We start from the raw sequence: 19,735 nt of genomic DNA, 5'->3' as shown, positions 1-19,735 counted from the left end.
GTCATTTGTCAACTCATGGAGGGAAAAAAAATAAATGGAGACCAAATTGGTGTCAGCGCATGGAGTCAACCAATGGTAGCCTGTGCGTGGCGGAGTCCTGTAACCTCACCATTGGTTTGTGAAGCTACCCACCAACGAAGGAGAGTAAAGAGCGTTTTGGAGATGACTAGGTTGACTAATTTCCATACACCACTTCGTACTGTACAAACAGCACCGCCCCGCTCTCCCCTACTTGTTTGTCTTAAGTGAGGAACAATCCATCGCAGCCGGGCTCGATTGACACTGTCTGCTGATCTGCTACTGCGGCTGGCTCAGAATAACAAGGCAGTTCGTTAATACCCGTCTATCGGGGCTTTCTCCTATACACCGAGCGAGAGATAGCGAAAAAAAGGCGAGTGAGGCAGTCAAGAACATCGCGCAAGTTCCGCACCCAAGGATGGCTTCGGGAGATCTTTATGAGGTACTGTTAGCCCTTGTCAGAGGGTTATACTTCACAAAATAGACGAATATTGGAATTAGGAAGTAAGGGGAGGTCCTCTCGCTTGGAAAACCTATGTCTTAAGCCTTTTAACAGGCGAAACTAACCAATCCACTAAGCAATATGAAGATGAAACCTTTCCGTTTTTTTCTGTCTCGCTGGGTCTATACTTTTGTCGGGTGTCGAGCTCGGGGCCGGGTAAATTTGATAGCGACGGCATCGAAAGATGTCAACTCCACGTCCCCAGTCTTTAAAGTCGTGATAAAGTAGGCTATCGTAACATGACAGTGCAGACAGTTAAGCGGTAGAGGGGTTGATGGTTTTTGCAGTGCACGATTGTTATTTTTTAATTAGTGAAAGCTGAAATATTGTTGTAGGCTAAGTTATGTCAACAAATGGCACACGTTTAACACTGCTTATAACAGGTGAGCACGCGTTACCAAAACAGTGTTCAGAAGACTTCATGATGATGAACATTTTACCATGCACATGTCTTTTTGGAGAGTTAATGTCTGCACGTTTAGTTGACTAGGTATTTCCACGAGTTTGTGAGGTTGTACGTGTGTAACATTGATTGGCTACCATATGTTATTGACACAGGCTTCGTGAAAGTTTTGACATTGATAGCCTGTATTTCATATCAACTGACTTACGCGTAATTATTTGCAATTGATTGCTATGTAGACTTGTGCGTGAATAAGTAAAACTATTACTGACAACTTGTTACTTTGGTAATGTTCCTACTTCAGTGTTTCAGTTTCCCTTTTGCGTTGTTGCTCTTGCCATAAAAGTAGGCTATAATGTTTTGTTGCGTCATTCAGGTGTCTTGCTCACGGGTTAATGTGGTTATGTGTTTGTCCATCGTGGGCCTGAGGTGTGTGTTTCTAACAAATTCCTCAAGCCTACAGTAAATGTGGTGGTTTGTGTATCTGCGACTAAGAGTAACCCAGCATGCATGCATAAATCTATGTGTCCTTTTTGCACATTGAAAGGTGAGGAGTCGACTCCTCACCGACGTTGATTTTTAAACGGAGGCATGTGCTTTAAATCGTCGTTCTGCGACCACTTGAATTGAATTCCAACCTATGGTGTTTTACCATCAGATCTACAGGTGTCTTATGGGTCAATTTTGGGCCACCAGTCATTTTTTTTAAAAAAAATGTGCATGATTATGTAGCCTAATACAAAATGATATAGGATAATGTTGAACACATAAATAGACCTATTCCCTGAAATGTACTCCTCACCAACTGCTGACAGGCAGGCAGACAGACTGTCATTCATCATTTTGTTCTTTCCATGTAATAAATCTGTCATGCTTGGAGCATGTATAGGCCTATCAAGAAGCGCTTTACTGTACATTGTTGCAGATTGTCTTAGTTTGAAAATACAAGGGTCAATAATTATTAAACTGAAGTGTTACTGTTAACTTCCAATTCATGGGTTTCATCAGGTCCCTTTCCACAGGTGTATTAATCAAGCACCATGCAAGTCTGCATTGATAATCAAGGTGCTTAACTTTCTACACCTGTGGAAAGGGACCTAATGAAATCCATGAATAGCTAAAAGTATTAGTCTTCCAGTGTGCTCTTTGCCATGTATGCACTCAGCATTTGCAATTTTATGACACTTGTGTCAGGCTTGAAACTGACAGCTGCGGGACTTTGTTTCAATGGCTCTTTTCAATTAATCTGCTGTACTCTATCTCACTTGTTTTGAACTTTAATTGTGTCCAAACATTTTATAAAAGTCAACGAAATAGAGGTTTTTATATAGTTAGATATTGTTGTATCTGGTTATTTAGCAGCTTGGTGTCTTGTCTGATGTCTACAACAAGGGACACAATTAGATTGAAGTAGCCTGTCAGCCTGCCAAAAGTGTAATATATAGTGAAAGCCATCTACTCTGCATGGATTGCTTGATAGATTGTCCATTGAATTTTCAACGCCAAATGAATACCGCTGGTATTGTAACCACAACATTTTGAAACGTGACTGAAAAGTTGCAGTTGTTCTGCTATGGTGCACAACTAACTAACAGCACATTACTTTTCCCAGGTTTCCTCCTTCAGCGCTGCTGTTGGAAATATATATATATTTTTAAATGCGTGAGCTTGGTGTGTTAAAAGACTGCATTTTTTTTTATGCAAATGGTTTTCTGCTTAGCATGTCAGTATGTGGAGGATGGTGGCAGATTAATCATCAGCGCATATCCTTTCACTGGGTATATTGTATCCAACTTCCTGGTATTCATAAAAGCTGCTTTCAGACATGGCTCATCCATGAATGTGTTATCAGTGATTTATTGTTGTTTGTTCATATATTCAATTAGAGTTTTTAAGGATTCAAGGATTCAGAAAGATTTACTGTCTATCACATAATGACAGGAAATTGTCTTGGGATTAAGGCATGTTATTTCTCCATGTTTAAGATATGTGCTGCAGTGGTTGTGGAAGAGTTTTTTAGGTTTTCTTTCTGGCTAGAGGAGCTCCAACGTGTCTGTCTGAATGGAGCAGCTGAAGTTGGGAAGCGGATGCCTGTCAGCAATCTTTTGTTATGGAGTCTTTTTTTTCCCAATGCTCGACTGTTAAGGTCTGAGAGTTTGTTCTGAGAAGTGCTGCCTATTTTGGTTGCATTCTTGCTTGTCTCTGATAGGAAGTTGTACCAACGATGTGATGTTAAAAGGTATAGCTCTTTGGTCTTACCTGTTGTTCAATTCCAGGGAGCTCTACATAAGCTTAAGGGCCATGGTGCTTACACTCTGCTTGTATGAAAACAGTGAGTGCTCATCTGTCAGGTGGGCCACCAAGTCCATGTTACCAGCATATTTCAAAAGTGACAATCCATTGCTGTTGTAGGTGATTTTGTTTGTGTGTTTGTTAAAGAGGACAAGTGACAAGCCACAGCCTTCTGGGACATCAGCATTTAAAAAATCATATTGTTGGATTTAAAACCAGGGGGGCCTGTGTCCAGAAGAGTTACGATGAGTTTCCGTTGCAGTGAATTTAGCTTTGCTCTCATTCACCAAGACAAGCGAAACAGAGTTGGCAAACTTCATTCAAATGAGAACCACTTGACAACCAATCAGTTCAGAGTATTTGTGTTTGGTGCATGAGAGAGGCGGGAGTTACAAAAAAAGTCTGACCAAGATAGGCTGTGAGAGCTATAACATGTTTATATGCAACTTAGTCAAGGCATAAAGAAAGACCCCTGAATATCTTCAGTAAGGACTCAAACTTTTGAACTAGCTGATAGCCTAACTAATTCGCTTGCTTTCACTTGCCAGCCACGACAGCCAAAAGGCTTTCTGTTTCTACATCCAAACCCCTGAGGTGATATTTGGTTGGGCGAAATTCGCTAGGTGTTTTGCTGTACATAATCCCTCCATTAGGCTGACTCCTCTCTTGGCTTTATAAGCAAACTGGAGCTGGTCTAGTCTCTTGTTCGCCATGATGATAAGCTCTTCAGGAACCATCACTCTCCATGCATTTGGCAGAGAATGGAGGTAAGCAGCACAGCCCTGAAATCATTTGTGCTTTGGCATGGGGTTTTCTGGGGACAGGAATTATGGTTGTCTCCTTCCATGCCCTGGGGACAAAGCTGGCATTCAGGAACAGCTGAAAAAGCTGTGCCACTGCACCGCCCAACTGAGCTGCACACTCCTCCAAAACATGACCATTGATTGCATCCAGGCCCGGAGCTTCCCTGGGATGTAGCTTGGAGAGGATAGGAATGACCTTTTGCTCCTCCACACTAATTGGTGCAAGGGCATAGCTGGCGTTGGTTGGGATTTAGTCCTCCACAGTATCCGTTCTGTTGAACCTGGCATAGAAATTATTCAACCTCACTGCAAAGAGGGTTGGACACTGGTTCTTGGCTGCTTTCTGAGCTGGACCCACCATGATGTTCACACCCTCTCTTGCATCCCTGACATCTCCTGGTGAACCTCTCCTCCATCTTGTCTTTCTGTGGGAGCTTGGCTAGATTGGTTTTGTGCCTCAGCTCCCCTCTGAGTTTATTGAAACATTCCCTGTCTCCCTCGAGAAATGGCATTTTTTTGGTGGTTCAGACAGTGTTGTTGGAATAGAGCTTGATCTGTTTTTGTGGAGTGACGCTGTCAACACAGAATGACGTGTACAAGCAGACTGAGAATGTTCAGGTCACCCTCACTTGATTCAGAACATCTCCCAGTCAGTGAGCTCAAAAAACTCCTTTCGTTTTTTCCAGAGTCCTTATTCCAGGACCTGGATGGCTTTAGAATGGATCTGGTTTGATTTTATTTTTTTATTTCTGTCTGTACTTTGGCAGCAGTGACATTACATTCTGGTCTGAGAAACCGTGTGTGGAGGAGCTCGGAGACATGTGTGCCAGGTATGTTTCCAAAGCATAGGTCCAGCATTCTGTCCAGTCGTGTTGATGTTACACTCCAGGGATTAGCGTGGTGAGTTCAGTTCACAGTGAAATCTCCAAACAGAAAGACCAGCTGATCAGTTGGTCTGTAGATGGCATGATTGTTGCAGCTCTCTAACATGCATCTTGCTGCTAGCATGGAGTCAGGCCCAGGGACATAGGCAAGAATCACAGTCAGTCTGATCTCACAAATGTCACTAGCGTGCATCCATTTTATTCTTCAGTCATCATATATTTGATAGAATAAAAGCAGATAATGGGAGCTTACCTCCTAGTCTTTGCAGTCTTTTGTTAATGGAGCATGTCAACTTTTTGGGAAATTAGCTTATTTGCCTTCTCTTCTATGCTAAAGGCTAACTAGTGTAACACACCTGAATGATCTAGCTGTGATGTAAGCAGTAAATTGGTTGGTGTGTTCCTTTAAGTCCTCCTCTTGATCCACAAATGCTGATACTCAGATATTAGATCCAATAGAGGGGATGCTGGAATTTGCTGGGAATTGTGCGATAGCTCTTGAAGGTCAGTCTAGGTTTAGATGAGTTGTCATAGGTAGGCGATGTTACTGAAATGTTGCCGATGTTACTAATGTTAGTGAAATTCAATTTAACAACAAGAACAAAAGCAAAAAATCGGAAACGATCAAACATTTTTGATGAGCGTAATCGAAAATAGTTTTATTTTGGGGTCAAAGGACTGTTTTGAGGTGTCAAAGGAAATGTTTTGAGGTGCTTTTTGAACATGGGCAGGGACGGGGCAGAGCGAACATGGAGTGGTAGGGTATTCCAGAGTGTTGGAGCGTTGACAGAGAAAGCCCTGTCCCCAAAAGTCCGCAACCTGGTGTGGGGGATGGCCAGCAGAGGACCGCAGGGAGCGTGACTGAGTGTAGGGGTGGAGGAGATCAGTGAGGTATTGTGGTGAGAGTCCATTTGTAGGTGAGCAGGAGGATCTTGTAGGCGATGCGTTACTTGACTGGCAACCAATGAAGCTGTTGGAGAACGGGAGTGATCTGCTGCCAGGGCTTTGTGTGGGTTAGAACCCTGGTAGCTGAGTTCTGAACATACTGGTATGGAGTCTGCTGTGGGCCTTGCTGGGCAGTCCGGACAGGACACCATTGCAGTAGTCCAGGCGGGAGGTGATGAAGGCATGGATGTGTCTCAGTTATTGAATGTGTGAGCGAGGGCCGGAGTGGTGAGATGCTTCTGAGGTGGTAGAAGGCAGACTTGGTGACGTTGTTAATGTGAGACCGGAAGGAGAGAGTGGAGTCCAGGATAACACCCAGGTTGCGTACCTCAGTAGATGGGGAAATGGAGCAGCCATCCACGACCAGGGCCAAGTCTCGAATTTTCCTGTCTTGTTACTGTTGAGTTTGAGTAGGTTTGTGATCATCCATGATTTGAGTTCCTGCAGGCAGTTGACAAGTTGTGTGGGTGGGAGATGGGAGGAGGGGTTGGTGCTGATATAAAGCTGAGTGTCATCGGCGTAGCAGTGGAAATTGAGTCCATGTTTACAGATAATATGACCCAGGGGTAACATGTAAATGGTGAACAACAGAGGACCAAGCACAGAGCCCTGGGGTACGCCATGGTTGACGGGTGCTGGAACAGAGTTGGAACTATTTAGTGTGATGAATTGTTTCCGGCCTGTGAGGTAGGACTGGAACCAGGACAGTGCTGTGCCACTGAGGCCGAACTGAACCGGAAGCAAATGGAGGGATTTGAGGATGGGTGTAATGTGCTGGAATTTCCGCACCCTTATCAGGATCCTGGCAGCACATTTTTGAATGTACTGCAGCTGCTGTATGTTCTTGCTGGGGATCCCGACGAGGAGTGTGTTGCAGTAGTCCAGCCTGGAGGAGATGAAGGCGTGGACCAGTTTCTCGGCGTCGGGGAGAGTGAGTGAAGGGTGGAGTTTAGCAATGTTTCTGAGGTGGAAAAAGAAGGTTTTGCACAGATGTGGGCCTCAAAAGTCAGGTGAGGGTCTATTTTGACACCCAGATTTGTGACTGAGGGTGAAAGGTGGATGTTGTGGCCGGAGAGGGTGATACTGGTGATAGTGGATGACCGGATCTGGTGAAGAGTGCCAACAACAATGGCTTCCGTTTTTGAACTGTTATGTTGCAGGAATGTTCGCCTTCATCCACGCCTTTATCTCCTCCAGGCAGGTGGAAACTGTGGATAAGGCTGCAGAGGGTGTTGGGTTTGTTTTTATATAGTTTGGTGTCATTAGCATAGCAATGGAAAGACATTCCATGCCGGCTGATGACACCACCAAGGGGGAGCATGTACAAAGTGAATAGGGTGGGGCCTAGGACTGAACCTTGAGGGACCCCACAGGTGACGGTGTGTGTAACTGAATTTGCACCTGCCAAGGATACATACTGTATTCTGTTCTGTCGGTGAGATATGATGTGAACCAAGTCAGGGTGGAGCCAAAAAGTCCTATAGAGGAGTGGAGGCGGTGTAGAAGGATGTGGTGGTCAACGGTATCGAGTGCTGTGGTGAGGTCAAGGAGGATGAGAAGTGATGGGGAGCCAGCATCAGCTGCCAGCAGGAGAGAGTGGAGCGGATGTTGTCTACCTCCTTGAAAAAGGAGATGGAGCTGTTGCACCGCTGCTGCGTATTAACTGAGTGTAGGGGAGTCTGGGGATTGAGGAGGTGATTTATGGTTGAGAAAAGTTGCTTGGAGTAGTAGTGTGACTGGCTTGATGCTATACTCCTATGAACCAGTGTTCCATTAATTGTTTTGAGCAGTGTAGATCTGCCCCTATGCTGTTCACATCATGCTGAGCCCAAGACAGCATATACCTAAAATATCAATATTAGTCTGCACTCGGACTATTGTTGTCATGCCAGTCATGGTGTGTAGCATACAACTACACAGAGTTTAATGTACTGCAATGACTGTTAATTCAAGAAAGAACCCTAATTGATGTCTTATTAATATTTCATTAAGCTGTAGTTTCAGAAAAAAACAAAAACAAAAAAAACCCAATTTAGGATTCAGGTTTTAGATTTAGAATTGTTAGTGGTGCCATGCAATAATTCCTTGTGTTATAGCCTGCTGTGAATTATGTGACCATTAACTAAACCACATGAAAAAGGTAGATAAAAGTAGGACAGGAGTATTCAACAATATTCATTACAAATTATCTTACATTACTGGAAGTAAACATCAATAATTTGTTTTAACACCTGCCAAACATCCCTTTAGTCACACCCAGTGGTGAAATTAAACAAGAATGCAGTGTCCTTTCAAGAAGCACATTTGCATAATACTGCCCAGGGGTGCGTTTCTAGAAAAGTTAGCAACAGCGTTGTTTAACCACCGTGGTGCGACGCAACTTGCTATCAAACAACGACAGTGTTACACCTGTTTCCAGAAAGCATCGTACCTGTGTCGCAATTCGCTACCTCCGTTGTTCGAACACCGTTGTTCCAACAACGTTGTTGAGGACCCAGCGGCACATTTCATTGGTGGAAAAGGTGTCAACGTATGATACCCCACCCACTAGAAACGCTCCGTCACTGGATGCCTATCACTTGTATTTTATAGATTCTCCTTTCCTTCCTCGATCCTCGTCCTCACTGAATGATAGGGCGGCAACAATGGGATAGAGGACCGAGGATCGAGGAGGGATGTTGAGAGGCACCCACTATGTGTCGACGAGTCTAATTTAAACCCAAAGTGATTCATGCTGGCATTATCATTGCTATCAGAAAAAAACGTAAACCTATGCAAGCACATGAAACAGTTTGCTTAAGCTGTCCAATATATGTACTTATTTGTGTGAAATATCTAATAAATATCTGTACAAAATATATATGGCCTAGACTAATTACAAATTATCACAATACTAAATCGGTGTCTGGTGGTTCAGCTGTTGCATGTCAGTACATTGCGCGCGCGGCCCAAGTTCGCATCTTACCTCTCCATGTCACTTTTGAGTAAGAGCAGGCATACCACACACACAACAATAGGTTAGACCCTAAATATATTTAATTGCTTTACATCGAGTGGCCAGGAACACGACATCAGTTTAATAGTTCCACGACATTACTTAGGGTTATTTCCACGTTTCACTAGTCAGAAACAAAAGCATGTGTGATGCATACGGGAAAAGAACCTACGATGTTGTGATGTTAAGCCACCTGCCTTAACCATTATACTAATGAACGGTGTGCTTGACTCGAGGGTTTGTCAATATCATAACAGTAGCCTACCAAAACGCAAACCAACACACAAATGAACGCAAGGTAACACACGTAGCAAGAATGAGCCCAACGGTATTTTACTTTATATTAGCCTACAGTATAGCGCAATCATTGAGTCACGAGAAAACAACAACTTAGTGATTTTTGGTTGGGCGCTTGTGATTTCTGGTCAGGCGATCTTGCACTGACGACATCACCAACTGGAACTCCCAAGGTACGACACAGGTGCGACTGCCCAGGGGCAGTAGTTCAAACGACCAAACTTTGCGTCCTTGTTTGCGATTGAGAGTTTGAACTACCTTTTCTAGAAACACCAAATTCAAGAACGACGGAGCGAACTCCCAAGATTGCGACGCAAGTTAGCAAACGACGCTTTCTAGAAACGCACCCCAGTATAACTCTAGTGTTTGTTTAAACTTGGTGACCCTACTTACTGCCCTGGTCACAAGCTGCTGGTTACTACTGGTTCTCTTAATGTAAAAACATATATATAATAAAATGCTCTCAAAATTAGTGAAACGATTTATCTGAACATCTGAGAAAAATATATACCTGAAGAACTTGAAATAACCCTTTTATACTCCTAAAATCCAATATGGCAACATTCTTTTTAGATACTGTAGCTTTTTGTTCTGGATTGTTTTGCCATTTAGACTTGAGAGTAAGTAAAAATTATAAAGTAGGTCAACACAGTTTACACAGTCTTGAATGACAAATTCATTAATTAATTTGTTAATTTATTTAACATACAACGATCTGAATTAGGGTTGTTAATGAATAATCGAATATCGAATAATGTTTGTTAAGAATTTATTCGAATAAAATAAATGCCTAATGAATAATCGTTTTAGTCTCACGCAATATGAGAACAGCAACATTTTCCGGTATTTTGCGCGCATGACAAAAACAAGCAGAGATGAAGCGAGCGAGGAAAAGTGCTGGACCTCTTCTTTATTTAGGGGCTCATGGGAACGGGGCACCTAGTAAAACGTAAGCAGGAAGTGCGAGAGTTAGAGAAGTGTGTGTTATGTGAATGCGGGAGAACTGTTTTGTGAAGCATCTCCATGTTAAACAAAAAGAAGCCTATTAAACTGGTATCCCGAGACATCAAGCCTCTTAATTGTTTCATCACCAATATACCACTAGGATAACCCGTGTTTGAACGATTACCTCGAAAGCTGCCGGCAAGTGAAGTTAAAAGTGATAAGATAACGGGCCGACCGGCAAGGTAACAAAATGTTCATCCGACCATAAACGAAACCAGCACCGGAGATGACCAGTGAGCATTGCAATCGCTAGCCTACATGTTCAAATAGAACCTACGTCGGATGGCATAATGCCCTGTAAAATAAAGTTTACAACTTGTTGTAAACAACTTATTTCTTGATAAAGGTTTTTTTTTTGTTTTAATATCATCGTTAATATCAATTGTGTGCGTGTTGGACATGTGGGAGTGATGGGTGGGGGCAAATGTTTACACGGCTCTGAATGCCATGTGACGTCATGATTTAGCAAATAATCGATTAATTGTTCAATAACGTTATGATTAGTCGAACATGAAAATTCATCTAAAGTCCCAACCCTAATCTGAATAGAGAATTATGACTATAGTGTTAGTCTTAGTCAGGTCCAAAAAATCTTTTACCTAGGTGTGAATCAACAAGACTTGTTGATACTTCAGCTGTTGATCCTACGGTGACTTAACTCAGCTATTTTAGACTGCACTAGGTCATGTAATTGACCATGATTCTGTGTGGCAAGGATGTTCGGAAGACATTCTATTTAGCCATGCCACAGCTGTTAGTCAACAGGCTGTTGAGCTCTAGAACATTAAAATAATTGCATGCCAGCATTGTTTTGAAGGAATAGAAAGTGGTTGTTATCTTTGTTAAAGAAAAAAAAGTGCATTCAACATAACCCAGTCAAGTCATGCTGTTGTTAAGTTAAGTTGTGCTGTAGTTTCATACCACAACCCTAACCCTAAAAGATGTCCTTGATGTTGTACCCTATCGAGCCTCCTGCTTGGCTGTGGATTGTTCTGTTAGTTTACAGGATGCAATGTAGTAGACAGGCTATAGGCTGCCCTCAAGCAGACCACAAGCAAGTAAAACTGAGTTGTCTGTGTTTGCTGTGGGAAGATGTTACCCCCCAGTGTGTGTGGAGAACTGTGAAAAGAATGGGGACAGTTCATAAAGTTCGGCCATTTTGCCATGGTGTGCTTATTCTCTTACTGTCTGATGTTTTCATTTTCCTTTCCATTAATATTGAACAATGGGAGCAGAATTATTTCAGTGACACACGAGTGTAGTACAGCTCTTGTTGTTTTAACGAGGCTATGCCAACCTTTAATATCACAGCTGCTTTCACAGTCCCACAGGCATGTTAAAATTGTGAGAGGGAAACAGTATGACTGGAAATTAAAGCATTTATGAGTAGAGAGCAAAACTACAGAATTATAATTATGGTTAAAATTATTTAACAAGTAGGTTGTTTAGTTTTCATCAGTTCTTGTGATGTGGGCATGAAAGTAAAGCTCTGGAAAGATTGTTGATTTCATGGGAGAGTGCCTTTGAGTAAATAACTGAATTGGTAAAAATGGGTGAGCACCAGTGCTGAACCTAGAATGCTTAAGGTTTTAGTTCTTTCTTCATTTTACAGGGTAGAGGTCATTCCTCATCCTAGTGTTCTAATAAAGCTTATATATTCTGGTAAATCGAGAGTTGCTTGCCATTTCCTTTTTACACCACAAAATGGTCATCCTCCAGCAGTTTTTGGGCCCTAATTCAAATGGCAGGCAAAATGCAAAGTCTATCAACAAGCAAAGTCACATGAACTATAACTATTGTGTGGCATTTGGAAGGACTGAGCTGACTCATCAATGTTTGCGGTTAAGGTCTTGTCCATGGTGTCTAGTTTCATTTCACAGAGAGAATTGTAAATTTAATTGTGTATTAAATTAGTATTAGTGTATGATTAGTATTAGTATTAGTGAATCAACAATCACATCTTAACCCCATACATGTGGCTATACAGTACATAAAATGCCATAGTTCATAACCTTCAACAAGTGCTCTTGACAGATGTGAAAATGTAAGTCATGTTACATTTGGCGTTACATGATACACATGTAGAATATGGAAGGTTTGCTATGTGTTTTGCAATGTGTTTGCTATTTTGTATGGTACAGTATTGTATTTATTGTCCTAGAGCAGTGCAACAAGGTGTAGCCCTTGCCTTGTTGAATGAAACAGGATCGTCTGCCTAAGTGACCAGCCATTAGACAGCCCATTCATTTATTCTTGACCTCAAGGCACATTAGGTGCTTGTGTGTGTTTTCAGGGAGACAGCTGGGCAAACACTTACGTCATTTGTTTTCTAACTGTGACACATTAGGAGCCAGAGTGGCAATCGCAGAGCTTGCAAAATTTAAGATCAAGTTTGTCTGTTGTCCATTGTTTTGTTGAACTTCCTGAAAAAAATGTTTATGCACAGTACAACTGTTGTGTAAACCGAGTGAGAACACTGACTTGTCAAAAAGTGTTTGAGATGGATCCCTATCAACTCACAGCTCAGTCTGTGGATGATGGAAATGTGTTAGCGTAAGAACAATGCATAAAGGAGTGGCAGAGCTTCAGTGAAAACTGAATACATGTTGTGGTGTAAATGCAGTATCAAGTCTGAATGTCTAAAATTGTAAAATCTGTCTCAAAATTGGGAAGCAACATTGCAAATTTGCAATTGAGATTGTGGATTGTGAATGTGCTGAAAATATTGCGATTTGTCAGCCACCTGTAATTGGAAGGTGCTTTCTCCTGGTTTGGTTCATTCAGTATTATGCACAGCAGTGATTTATCTACAGGTGTGCGTGACATTCCTTAGTCCGACAGCACACTCTGTGCTCGACACCCTGATCCAGTTTTGGGTAGATTTTTTCACTAGATTGGAGTTGACCAAATGAGGCCAATGCATCAGCCACTGTCAGCAGCCATTACGATTGCAGACAATTTCTGCAGAAATGTCCGTGCTGTCGGGATAGATGCACCAGATGTGTCAATGTTCAGATGTGTTGCTGTGGCTAATTAGCTTTTTCACTTGATGACTGCCAGTGTAGCCAAAGCGTGCCTCGTAGTTGGTGTTCCCTGGTCTCGAACAAAAATGGGTTCATGTTTTTTGCCTCGTCTTGCCACAGCAAATCGAGCCTCCAGCTTGTGTTGAGAGAGGAAAATAAACAAGACCGTTACTGTATATGGTATATAAATAATAATTATCTCTTGGTTGGCAGTGATGAAAATGGAAACAGCTCCAAGAGTGTGGACAGGATTTGTGTCATTTGTTACCCGGTACTGATATAATGACTTCCTCAAAACATTGTAATGCAATATTAGTTACTCTGAAATATTCATTCAGCATAATAGATGCAAAATATGCAGTACATGTAGCTATGGCCTGTTTATGCAAATTAGATGTATATTAGTTCTTTTATATCTGCTCAGAGCTGTCCTCATAAGGTGATTTACAACACAGTTCAGTTTATAGTTTACATGCGATCTATTCAATTACATTCAGTGTACAGTCTTATAATATAGTGGATGTAACTTCAGATTTGATATGAAAACATTGTATAAATAAATTAGGTCATAGTACAGCGTTAGAATAAGCTGTCAAGTCTGACATTCCCCATGGTGTGCCGACTTGGCTGGCGAATCATACTTATGGTTTGTTTCAGAGAGTAAACATTGCTTATTTGTTGGCATGATATCCACACATTTTGTAATTCTGGTCATAAACAAGGCAGATGGTCCTCATGGCAGTGTCCTCTGATCATAGCTAACAAAAACATTGTGTTCTCGTCGATGGTCAGGGGAGTGGATAAGTTCGATACAGTATTGCGACCTGTATGCAGTGAGTAGATGATTTCTTTATGTCATAACATAAGCATAGAGGGGACATGAAAGTGATGGGTGCCTGCTGCTACAATGTAAAGTGATATGCAACTGGTATGCCATAATGTAAGAGAGTTATCCTTCAAGGTTGTTTAGGTGATGACGAATAGAAAGAAATGTTATATTACACATTTAGAAAAAATGACTCAACAGTCATTTCCAGTTTGTTAATCATCTTTAACTGTTACCATGATCAGACATTATTAGCACTTTTAACAGGTACAGTATCTAGCTGCATTCATTGGGAATGTCAAAAAAATACATATATGACATATTTAAGCAATAAGCCTCAAGAGGCCGTATATTACACTGGTTTTAGAACAGCTAAGGGGTGTTGTTAGGCACGACGTGCAAGTGGCATCTAACTCAATTCAGCCAATTATAATCTAGGACCAGAACTATCTAGAAAATATCTACATTTAACCAAATAAATCACACAGGGAAGTTTAAAGCTTATTTAAACAGATATGTAGTTGCAAAAAAAACAGTGCCATTAAAGATGATTGCAAAAAGAGCAAGAGTGTTTTTAAATCAAATTAACGCTCTGAATGAATGACAGCATCCACGTCCTGCTGATGCAAAAGTGAGACAAGCAGCTTCCTCTGAGTCATCACAGTGTATTATGGAGATCATTGTTCAAAAGAGCTACACAGTGGGGTGCTTGTCTGAAAACACTGACAAACAACTAACAAACGTTCTGAGGAAAGACGGGTCTTTATTTTGCTTTTCTGTTTTTTTTGTCCTCAAAGACCACTTGAACGTTTACCCCGAGAGACCTTCTGTCCTGACCTCTTTTTGTGCGTTTAGCCAAAGGGAGTTAAAGAGAAGTGCGAGTACAGTAGGCTGTTAGGAAAGAAGGCACCATTCCTCTGTGTGTAGGCTGGCTACTTTTCCTTATATCCTGTTGCTGTCTCCTATTTAAAATGCTAAGGGAAGGAGGAGAGGAAGGGACCGAGAGAAAATGAGAGAGAAATTCACAGAAAGAAATGTAGCATTGGTTTAAATACCATGGAGCATGCAAAACATTACACGTACTGTAACTTGCGTAATCAAGATCACTACAACTGGTAATTTCAACCAGGCACTGAATGATTTGGAAGAGAAATCAAGAAGGGCTGTCTATGCCACTAAAGTCTATCCGATTTGACATACCAATTAGGGGATCTGGCTCAGCATTTTCCAATCAGTGATATAATAATAATAATGATAGCCCAATTGCATTATATGACAGTGAAATGTGGGGCCCATCTTAAGCACAGTGGGTTTAAACAAAAAAATGGGACAAACATCCCATTGAAGTTTTGTAGGAGTATCCTCAAAATACAGAGGAGCACACAATGCAGGGGTGAATTAGGCGAATAACCTTTATTCTGATTCTGATTAAAATTAAAACACAAGCCATCAAATTCTTGAATCATCTGAAAACAAGTGATCTCAACTCTTATTGTTTTGAAGCCGTGAAAAGCCAACAGACAAGCACAAAAGTAAGTTTCTTCTGACAGCTATTGAGACTCACACAAACTACCGTAGCTAGAATAATTGGACTAATACGACCAATAGTCGCCTCAGGACTATGCCATCCTTGCACAAACTGTCCAGCCAAATCAAATTATAAACACAGAAAAACAAAATTCTCTGACATATTCGACATATTCAGCAAAAAGACAAAATAAACTGCAATGTTGTTTGGCCCTTAACAAAGACTACACTATGGCAGACTAATGCCAAACAGAGGAAACCCTTGACCAGGTACAGATTAAGCAAGCGCAGCCTGGCTATTGGAAGAGGCAGACATGGCCAGAGAAGAGAGGCTGTGTACCTACTGCAGCCACGGTATACTAGAAACAGTGTTTCTATATGTTGAAACTAATGCTGCTAAAATACATCCAAAATTAATGATTTCCTACATTTAAAATAATCTATCTAGACTTTGGAACTCCAGATAATCGAATTCTAAGAATGTTACCAGGTGAGGAACAGGATTGTGGTGGTGTTGCAGTCAGATACCTGCCCTAAGTTACTCCACCAGTAGACACTTGAAGAAAGAAAGAAAGAAAGAAAGAAAGAAAGAAAGAAAGACAGACAGAAACACACACACACACACACACACACACACACACACACACACACATAGCCTACTAACCTGAGTACATGAGTAGGAAACATCTGCTCTGAACCGTGTCTGTACAAGGGATGTTCTTTTCAATTGCATTGAATTGAATTGCAAGAGAGAGCAGACTGTGAAGCACAGATTGCACCCTATTAATGGTATACAAGATCCTCAGGCAGCAACAAAACATTATTTTTTTTGTCTTTTTTCCTACTGATATTTTTAGTGCCAAAATCTTCTACTCTAGCTTCAAATTTGACATCAGGTCCAGACCATGCAGTTAAAGCACGAGTGTGGGGGCTGGAGGATGCTTTCAGAGAGAGAGAGAGAGAATTTTGACTGTAGACAAATTGAAAAATGTTTAATATGTGGTTTATGCTTCATCTACAGTATATGTGCTGTAAAGCTGATGGAAATCATCTGTCCTAGCTCTACAGAAACAGCATTTTCACACAAATCAGATTTAGGATGTGCATAAAGCTTTGGAGCTTTGCCCATCAATTCTAGACTAGGAGTCCGATTCTGGCAGTGACACAATCGAAGAATTTCACAGTTAAGTGAGACAAAAACAAAAGCAAAACAAAGCAAAAAAAAACAACAAAAAAAACAATTCGATTTTCAAACACTCCAAACTGCATGATCTAAGTTCACATTATCTCAGAAACACAATATTTTCCGTCTGAGCCTGTCAGCATATGTTTTTATTTATGGCTTTACGCCATCTCTAGACATGGGAACGAACTGACGGAAATATTTCCATTGTCCTGTCATGCAGTACCAAGATCTATAACAGATTGGGTAGTCTATTTGTTTACCCTTGTTACATGTTTTGTGAAATGAGTATGTCAAATTAATGAATGTGTTCAGTGAATGTGTGCCCATCAGTCATAATTAATCACTGCTGAGAGTTGAACTCCTCCAAGACATCATTTAATAAGGAAAGGCTTATGTAAAACAGCCACTGAATTTTGTTAGCATATGAATGAATTTATGAACATAAAATTGATTACTGTAGTGCCAGCTATTTTGTTTCATACACCATATTTCTGATATTTGGAGATGGGCAACAGCTGACAACTGATAGGTAACTTATTTGACCTCTGAACTCCCTCAAAGGCTTTGACAAATACACAAACCATGTCTGATGCTGGGCCCCCACTAAAAGCTCTGAAGCTCCTCATTGAAAGATTTATGAGTCCGAGCAAAGATTTAGAAGCACCCCGTTAAATTGGTTTTCTGCTCAGTTCAAGTGGTTCAGTTTCATGAGTTTCTCTGGTTTTAGTGGTTGTCTATATAACACACACAAACAGATGACTATGTTTTGGGTAAACCAATATGCCAGACCGACATAGTGCCTCAATCAAAAGAATCAAGATAGACAGTTGGATGACAAGCATGTGAATAACTCGGAAGACTTCTGTAGATCGGAAGATTCGAATGCCATGGAAATGGAAGGAGTTCCGTAAATAGCAAAGAACTGGGCAGAGGCTCCACCTGTTATTGCTACATGTCTTCACCATATGACTTGCCTATCTTATTTTCCTTGGTTTAGATACACAGCTGGGAAAATGTTTTGAAAATGGTGTTAAAATGTTCAAATTAAATCATAACAGACAAGCCTGGGCCTTTACCACTCACCATTGCTGTTTTCCTCCATGTGCCTCTAGGCAGCTCTGCCACTTTGGGGTCGCACATCATTGAATTAGTTCAGAAAATTCAAACCCAAAGAAAATGTCATCCACCCACATAACGGTCAATTTTCCAGCTGGCCAGGAACACAAATATGTGTATGTGAGAAAACTCACACTGTTGTGCTGAACTTTTGACAAGATGGCAAATTAATCATAAGGAATCAATGCTCAAACATTAAAGCTCTACAGGTACCATTTGGATCTAGGCAGGAAAAGTCATAGCCTATCCCCAATCATTGGTTACTTATATGAGTCCAAGACATCTCACATTTATCTTGGAAAAACAACTTTTGTGGTCATCTGTGATCCTGCCATTTTGGTTATTTGCTGGTAGTATTTTTGGTTTGCGTACACCCCCTCCAAGACTAACATGTTTGTGTTTTTTTTTTCTGCAATGTCATGCAAGTGCTTTGCACTTAAGAAGTAAGATGTATATATTTGGAGTTAAGAGTTTTGGAATGGCAGTTTGAAAAGGTCATTATTGTAGCAGAAGTAAAGGGAATTATAGAAGAAATGGCTGTTACTACTGCAGTCACATTTATGTGTAGAAGTAAAGCATGACAGAGCATACACATTGTACAGCCATCAAGTGGTATGTAACTAGTCTGCTTTGTTCATAATATGCTTTATTGTTTGAATAGATGATTATGACTACACATTTTTGGAGCTATCAGTGTTTGTTGCAAAACTGTACTGAGGTAACTTATACATGGGCATACTCTGCAGCATATGGTTCCTTATCTCAGTTCCACAGTGAGCTAGTCTTATCTTGCCAAAGCAACCTGTTGCATCATGTAGTATACAATTTCAACTGTCCACACTAAATTAGTGAATGTCATGCTGAGACAGGTTTCCTGACCGTCCATACTCTTAATCAAGATACAGTATATATTTTCTCTAATTTGATGATTTTTAAATACACCACAATTAGTTTTTTTTCTTTTCATTTGTTTTTATAAAAGCATTTACACACTTTGAGACAAAAAGTAGTTTTACTAATTCCACAGCTTGTTTGTAGAGGTATCAGTGTATGGGTCTAGCAATAAAAACGGCACTAGCAAGATCTGTACTTTCATCTAAATTCTGCACCAAAGACACATTTGCGTGAGTGCGTCTCTGTTTGACCCTAAATGTACTCCAATTAAAAATGCATTTCCCTCATTAATGGCAAACAGGTAGGCTGCATTAAACTTCCACATGAGGAGGAGACACTAAACAGTCAAAAGAAATCTTGTTTGTCTGAACATAAAGATGTATTTGTAAACTGCTACAGCATATTTAAAGGAGAAATGTGTCTTTGATGTTGTTATTATTAGAACAGATGTTGTTCTTTCAGTGTTATGGTGCATTCCATTTCTCAGTTTCAGGACATTCATTGTATGTATTGAAATTTGAATGGTGCTGTTAGAATACAGATAAATATTGTGACTACTGTTTTCTTCAGACTTTGAACAAGCCTCTTTATATAATTTCCATAATAGCTGCACATATTGCTCCTTTAAATTTCACATTTTACTTTATTGGCAAGGTTTAGTTTGAGCATGGGAGGCTATGACTCTCTCCACATCCTTGACACTTTTACAAGTCTTATTTAGAGACTTGTGTATTCACTACCACTACCTTGGAACCTGTTTGGCATACTTAAATTGATCACATTCAGTTTCATGTTGGTTTATATCCACCTGAGTAGGGAGTGGAGTGGATCTTTTGAAGGGCTTGTTTCAGGTCAGTAAACACCACAGTTGTCCTTGATGTTCCTGCGGACAGTTCCAGCTGCTAGCATTCAGTAGACAGTGTGCTAATAATATACTTCCTGAACATTTTAGCTCTTACACAGTTAGTATTTTGTTGAATTGTATTTAGTTGATATTCATATTAGGCTATTACTTTACC

General features: G+C 40.7%; 1 protein-coding gene across 1 annotated transcript in view; it reads left to right on the top strand.

The window, feature by feature from the left end:
- Positions 1-336: 336 nt before the first annotated feature.
- The window catches only part of LOC134095745 (chromodomain Y-like protein 2), a 41,768-nt gene continuing 22,369 nt past the window's right edge, over positions 337-19,735 (top strand). Inside the window, exon 1 of the mRNA XM_062549414.1 lies at positions 337-460. Coding sequence (XP_062405398.1) covers positions 437-460 — 24 coding nt within the window. The 5' untranslated portion in view covers positions 337-436. The remainder of the gene's footprint in view (positions 461-19,735) is intronic.

Source organism: Sardina pilchardus, chromosome 11 (assembly GCF_963854185.1).
Source record: "Sardina pilchardus chromosome 11, fSarPil1.1, whole genome shotgun sequence".
Lineage (NCBI taxonomy): Eukaryota > Metazoa > Chordata > Actinopteri > Clupeiformes > Clupeidae > Sardina > Sardina pilchardus.
The sequence above is the reverse complement of the archived record's forward strand: the minus strand, read 5'-3'. Positions and strand labels throughout refer to the sequence as shown.